This window comes from Montipora capricornis, chromosome 2 (assembly GCF_036669925.1).
Source record: "Montipora capricornis isolate CH-2021 chromosome 2, ASM3666992v2, whole genome shotgun sequence".
NCBI lineage: Eukaryota > Metazoa > Cnidaria > Anthozoa > Scleractinia > Acroporidae > Montipora > Montipora capricornis.
Window position 1 is genome coordinate 13,786,390 of NC_090884.1, and position 7,500 is coordinate 13,793,889.

General features: G+C 40.3%; 1 protein-coding gene across 3 annotated transcripts in view; it reads right to left on the reverse strand.

The window, feature by feature from the left end:
- LOC138038900 (uncharacterized) overlaps positions 1–7,500 on the reverse strand; it is a 43,522-nt gene that overhangs the window by 32,311 nt on the left and 3,711 nt on the right. Inside the window, exon 1 of one of the 3 annotated variants that reach the window (XM_068884981.1) lies at positions 3,184–3,555. The exons of 1 other annotated variant lie outside the window; for it this stretch is intronic. In XM_068884981.1, the coding sequence (XP_068741082.1) occupies positions 3,184–3,247 (64 nt within the window). In that variant the 5' untranslated portion in view covers positions 3,248–3,555. Of the gene's footprint in view, positions 1–3,183; positions 3,556–7,500 lie in introns of those variants that run through there. One more of the 3 variants, XM_068884979.1, reaches the window with a different exon arrangement.

Below are 7,500 nucleotides of genomic sequence, written 5' to 3' on the forward strand. Positions count from 1 at the left end.
GATCGTCTGGGATTTTCCCGACATATGAAAACTAGGCTTAAGGAGGCTTCAGACAAAGGTAAATCACCAAAGAGTCGGTTGGACAGGGAATTAAGAAAGGTAGGATTAACCCTTCGCCATCCTCCAGCCCCCAAAGATGGGAACTGTCTATTCCATGCAATGAATGACCAGCTAATACGCCGCGGAAGGGTCTCGCAGAGTGCCACAAAAGTGCGATGTGACTTGGTAAATTACCTCCGTAGTAATCCAACATCCCCGGACGGGACTCATTTCAGAGAATTTATCAAACACGGAGCATGGGATACCTTTCTGAGAAGGATGGCTATGGACGGTGAATGGGGTGACTGGATTGCTTTATGGGGCCTAATTAACATGTTTGAAATCCCGGTGGAGGTAGTATCAAGCTTAGGAGAAACGGGATTGAATATTATCCACCCCGGAGCTGGTTATAAAAGCGAAGCCACTAGAGATATGGCCTCACTTGGCCATGTAGCAGAGCCGCATTACCATAGCCTGGAACCAATAGCTGCTCCAATAGCTTGTTCCAGATGTGGAAGGCAATTCGAGTGCTACACACAAGGTGTATTTAAGAGCGGTGGAGCATTGCAGGTCTACGCAAATGATAGCGTTTTCTGTCATAGTTGTTTAATGGACGACTTTTAGTCAAGGATATGGGAAAAAACAAAACTGCAGTATTGCATGTTGAACCAAAGCTTATAGGCTAAAACATTGCGTACTAGTTATTAATGTTACGATTGTTGCTAGCCGGGCCCGGGTGGCGTCCTTTTCGCCTCGCCAAAGAGATCAGTGGGCCGTTTCTAGAAAGTCCCTAAACTTTCCACATGTCACAATTCCCTCTATCTCAAGAAGGGAGAGGGTTTAAGTGTTTCACAATGCGCTTTTAGTTATCTCGAAAAAACATGCTAAAAGTCATCGGGACTTGTCGAGAAACAGGTCCCTGGTCACAATCGGTTTAGAATTGCGTCCAAGTTAGTTTTTGATGATTGTATCCGCTAATCAAATGTGGCAAATTTAAACTATCATGAGGCAGAAACCTGTTGCTAGCCATGCATGATTTAAAGTGATTTTAATAAAAATAAGCGCTCTTCTCATTAATTCTCAATCCAGACCATTCCACCATGCCATTCCTCACTTTTTTTTCGGGATCATTTGCGGTCCAAAACGGGGATCATTTGCGTTCCGGGATCATTTGCGGTACAGTTTGGGGATCATTTGAGGTTCTGGGATCATTTGCGGTCCTGGGATCATTTGCGGACCCGTACAGCTCCCCTAACCTTCGAGACCGGCTGGTTACAGCTAAACTGTCCCCCAATGTAACTCATTCTAATTCCACACTTTCTTCCGGTTCTTTCCGCTGTGGCAAAAACTGCGCTACCTGTCCTTACATTTTCCATGGACTAACCAACTACAAATTCTGCTCTACTGGCGAAACGCGCTCCATTAATTTCCACATAACTTGCGAAACTAAAAACCTTATCTACATGATTCAATGCAACAGATGCCATCTACAGTACATAGGAGAAACTAAACGACGTTTAAAAGACCGTTTTAATGAACACCGCCGCACTTTAGATAACGCTAACACCAAATCCAAACCTACTACATTCGCAGAACATTTCCTCTCCTCTCCCCACAACATCTCCAAGGACATGCAATTAATCCCTATCGAAAAAATATTTTCTAACAGAGACTCGATCCGTGAGGCCAGGGAAGCTTTTTTAATTTTAAAAGGCAGGACAATTGATCCCAACGGTCTTAAATATCCGCGAAGAAACGTATTAGATTTCAGTTTATTATTTTGAGTGATTTCCGTTATTTTTCCGTGACTCTTAGTATTTGAATTCAAAATCTTTGTAACTGCCATGTTTTATCACATTTTTTCCAGTATTACGTCAACATCCATTTACTATATATATATATGTACATAGAAGCAATTCAATGTAAACTCTCATTGTACCTGAAGAAGGCTGGTTTGGCCAGCCGAAATATAGTACATCACTAAAATCAAATCTACGTTGTATCGGCTCTTGCTTAAAATATTTAGTTTCGCAACTTCAAAGAGCGCCCACGGCCTAGTGCCTCCAGAATTTAGCCGAATTTCTCCCACTTTCAAAGGTCGCTTGTCTCCAAGCCTTTGGCAAGTGAAAAGTAGATAACTTTGCTAGCATTGTGCCAAAAAACATCGCATTTACACGGATGTGCAACCTCAAAATTCTGCTCGATTTTCAAGCTTCGCTCAGGTTTTTGCCATCGCCATATGATCGGGACAGGAGTCATGAATCATTGGAAATTGATCAAAATCAAATTAACTAATCAAAAACTCAGATTTCCCTCAAGAGAGACAAAATTATTAATCTGTGCTTTTTGATTGGTTATGGAACATTTTCCTCGATACTGTCTCAAAATAACGTGACGTCACGCACTCTTGCATCCTTGGGGTTGTCTGGCTGTGTGATAACTAGAAAGATATATAACGTCATATAACGTCAAATTCTTCAAAGATATCGAGTTCTGAAACCAAAATCTCGCCATTACATAATGGTTTCGTCGACTAAAGTGAAAGCTTCCTGTAGGATTCCTTTCAATTGCCTTAATTGTTACTTTGCTGCGAATCCGTCTACTGTTCTTATTAATTTATTCCACGTTTGAATCAAACGTTCGACCTTTCCTATTCAGGTCGAAGCAAGTATTCAATTTGGTTTGTCACAAACAAAGTAACCTTACTGAGATCAATCTAGATAAACCAGCATGAACAGCAACAAAAAACGCTATCTTTCCCGATCATTTCCTAGAAAACACCACTGAAGAATCCTTTGAGCCGCACTAAGTTAAAAGACGTACCGTATATCCCAATAAACTTATCTACTTTATTTTCATATTAAAGAAGACATCTTTGTCAATATCGAGGAGAACAAACGAAACAGGAATATTTACACATCTTTCAGTTCCGTCTTATTCTAACATACACTATGTATAGTATTTTATTCACAACTTACCAACTTTTCTGCGCTATGGACACTGATTTCTCGCTGTCAGTGATTATTCTAATGTTGTCTCGTCTTCGCACCTTATCGTTTTGATAGCCTTTGAGAAGATCGTTTGACGGAATATTATCTACCTCTTATTTATCATGTATACTTGAATAAGTTTGGGGTTGCTCACCCATTTCCTTTCCAAGTACTTCCTCTATATCTTGAAGCTGTTGATCAAGGTTGTCATACTCCATGCCGACTGTGATTCCTCAGAAATGATCGGGAATACACAACACAGCGTTCTCGATTAACAAATGACCGAACCGCTTCCCAGGGAAGCCTCCTTGTATAGCGCGCCTTCGTGTTTAACGTCTCAGGGTTTCTGCGAAAATTCGTGACGGAAGTGCGTGAAATCCGTACTTTAGCAAAGGAAAATAGTTCACTTTCGAAACTCTCCCAAGATATAAGTTCAGAAGTTCTCTTCTTGGTACAGAGAACACCAAACAGCAAAATTAAACGAATCCCCGACGACCAGCCGTCTGAAACTAAAGGCAGTATGCGAAAATAATATCAAGTTATGTGGTTTCGTGCGTCAAATTCAGGGAAAGCCCCTCCTGTCTTCCGTGTTTACTTTCTATTCTAGGTGTGTCTCGTGTTTTATTTTCTCTGGCCAATCATATTTGTTTTTCTCGCTGTGTCAGTTGAACAAAAACAAATATATTAGATTATGCTTGCTTAAGCATTTTAAACATGGAGACAACGGGATTTTGGATCGCGTTCACGGCAAACAGCAAACGCCATGCTGATTTTTTCCAAGAATTAAAGGAACTTGTTTGACTTGGGGTTATTTTTTTACTTTTGTCTTTAAGATACCTAGGAATGCTTTCGATTGGGGAATTAAGATTTAGATCTTTAGATTTCCAATCGAACTCAACGATGAAGACGGATTTTGTCGCGGATTTCACCAATAGACCTAATCGGCTAACTCAATGTTGTACCCAATTCAGATCCTTTGGGAATAAAACGTTTTGTTTCAGGTATTTCCATATCATTTAAATATGAATGCTACATTATCATGCAAATACAATACACAAAGAAACTTAATCTCGGGAGATTTGAATTGGGTACAACATTGAGTTAGCCGATTAGGTCTATTGGAAATCTATGGCAGGAAGGATTGCAATCTAGTGAAATCCGCGACAAAATCCGTTTCGAGATTTCTTGTTCGATTGGAAATTCGAAGATCCAGATTTTAGGATCTAAATCCGGGTTTCCCAATCGAACGCATCCCTAGTCTCTCCTACGCAGCCGTTCTTTAGGGAGCTTTAGGGAGTTTAAGATCTTACGACGCGACGGCAAAGAAAACGTCACAACATTTGCATATTTAATGAGCAAAAACAATAGCTTGCACGCTCTGCACGTGCATTTTTCATTTCGGCAAATCTGCGACGTAAAATGACCAATTTTTAAGTTTTATGAAGAACGTGAACACAAGGTAGCGAATTTGAATTTCCTGTCATAGCTTCAACACCGATAGAGAGAGACGTAATGTGGCAGAGTTGAGGGCAAGATTTCCGCACAGGTCCCTACTTCATTATGCATACACTCATTTGTTTCAAGAAAACAATAGCGATAACAATAGACGTCCTTTGGGACTGTGGCGCTTTGTTCTTTCTTTTTAGAGGTTTTTTTTCTAAGTCTATATGGACTTAAAAAAAGTCGGTCGAACTTCTGTCTGAAATACGGAAAATCAAACAGTTTTTCCTGCAATTTCGGGACTTTTCCTGCAATTTTACCCATTTTTCAGTTTTAGAATAAGCGCAAGAAGTGGAGTTTCAAGCAATCGTTGTAATAGGGTTCAGATTCGCAAACATAACAAACAAACCAAATAAAAGAACTGTCATAAGAAATTTAATGGCTACCTGCTCTTTTTATCGTGAAATTGTTCTTCCTGTCTGCTTAAAAATTCGCCGAGACACTGCAAAGTGTATATTTTCTTCCTTTCCTGTATTTAGGATCACGAACGGTGCATTTAGAGGGATTTTGCGATTTATCGCTCTTTGTAGAGATCGGCAATGTGCTCAATGATACTTCCCAAGTAAATAGCTTTGGTAGAGATCCATGGATGTTCCCGTACGAGGCATACTTCGTTTCACTCCCCATCATGTCTTTTCAATGCCCTGCTGTGGGCTCGTTTGTCTGGGTCGACGAAGTTTAGGCGATGGTTAACTGCGGTGAGATGATGTTAGCCCTTGTCTTGTAGGCAGTTGTAAACTTTCCGGCCACAGGTAGCTAGGGCTAATATTTTTTCAAGGAAAGTTTACGGTCAGAAAATTAATATGTGTTCTGGCGGATTGAAGGCTATCCATTGCAGTTTTTTCTTGAGCATCGCGAAAGAGATCCATCTCCCGATGCGGCACTTTGTCTTTGCAAACTGACTGCGTTTTCACACAGGTTTTGGACACGGAAGACGAAAGTAAATTGTTTTCTTTTCACCACTCTATGCACAACTCTGGAAAGGCTATAAAGCAGGGACAATTTCCAAATGATCAAATCTCCCATTGCTGTGCCCCATTTACTTCGGTAGCCATCTTGATTTTTACGAAGACACAAGTTTGCTTCAAAAGAAGGGAAATATGAAACGATTTTAATTGCAATGAACTCGTGCATGAAAGTTTCCCATGAAAGATGCACCAATCAGACTTTAAGCGTGGTATACTCTTCCACGCAGTGAACTTATAAGTGTGCCGCACGCACGGGGCATGAAGGAAAAGCAGGTCACAGTTCAGCAGCAATACTTGAAAACCTAAAACTATCACAGGGACTAACCTTAAGCCTAAACAGTGCCTTTAGTCGTAATTAGGGTTACGGTTAGCATTATTAAAGGGATGGGTTGTTTCAAGAGTAGTAAAACAGGGATCTCTTAACGGTAACCTACAAGTGTAAGTTCGATTGTAGGTGCTCGGCGCGGCACGTGTATATAATCACGTATCATTGTTATGTAAATAGTCAGCCAGAATTCAAAATAAATATCATTTTCAAGGTGTGAATTAGCAACTTGACACGTTAGCTCAGTGGTAAAGAACAGGGACGAGTAACCCTAACCCTAACCCTAACCCAGAGGTTTACAGTGGGTCGGAGTCCAAGGCAAGCTGCGAGTGACATATCGTGGGATAAAATGGTAGAAAAAGCCGAGCGGGGTCTGGAAATAAAAACAAGACGAAGGGATAGAAAGGGGAAAGCTGGGACAAAAACGAGTAACGGTGTGGACGATGAAGGGAAAGAAGAGAGAGAGGGAGGGAGAGAAAAAATGAGATCCGTTTTTATTCATCCCGTAAGTACAAATTACCCATGTATATATACGGTTCTCTTGGGTATACGTATTGTTCTACAAAACAATAGCGCGAATGAATAATTAATTTATTCTGCATGCATAATGAAGTAGGGACCTGTACGGAAATCATTCCGAGTTGAGACATGTTCAGTTAGTATGGCTACCTTGCCCTTGAGTTTCAGTAGTGTTATTGATTGGCATTTGTACTGTTGTCCCCGCTGTAGTTAACTGTTCTATCCAGTACATTTTTCCAAAAAAAGTATTCACCTTATAAATACTATCGGTATCCCCAAAAATGTGAGTTCTAATGAAAAGAAAAAAGAAACAAAACGTTTGGCACTTATGGAGTTCGTCTGGATATTTAAATTAGGCTTTAGATTCGTGATGAACAGCATTTTAAAAAACCTAAGCACTGAAATTTACCTTATTAATAAATTGGGTTTCTTTCAAAACGTTTTTGTCGACCGATTGCCGTATTTTTGTGCTCAGCCATACGTTGGGCTGTCGGTGTACCTGACATGTATTTATGTATCACATAAGTCGCATGAAAAATAGTAAACAACACGCTGCTCATTCACAATTGACAGCTTGGTTTCTTTAGCTTTAAGATGTTGCCCCAATTTCTTGCTCATGAAAACACGCTGCAATGTAGGGCCAATCGTATGGCTAAAATCTCATAACTGCTTCCGAACTAGCTCCCTGTATACCTTCTTGATGCCATTAGTAACCATTTTGCTTTTCGAAATGCTTCAGGTAAAACAGCAGAAAGAACCATTGATGATTTTAGCACAGTGAACGTAAGTCAGGCTTCATTTCAAGATCAAAAAGCCGCTAATGCGGCTCGTTTTTATTTTTATTTTTTTGCAAAATCTTGAAAATTAAATGTTTTAAGAAATATTTTATCGCACTTTGTCATGGTTAAAGTCGCCCAAACCGGTTTCAACAATTTGGAGGGAATGAGTTCTTAGAAAGATGAACTCTACAACACACACTGTTTTACTTAATGGCAATGTTATGGTACCATATGAAAGAACAATCATTGTTTAAATGTCCCTCGCACGACTTGCAAGACATTTGGAGACCGTTCGTTTGCTGCTTCTGCCCCCAAGCTTTGGAATGGGCTACCGCTGGCCCTCAGACAATGTCAAAGTTCAGTGACTTTTAAAAATGGTC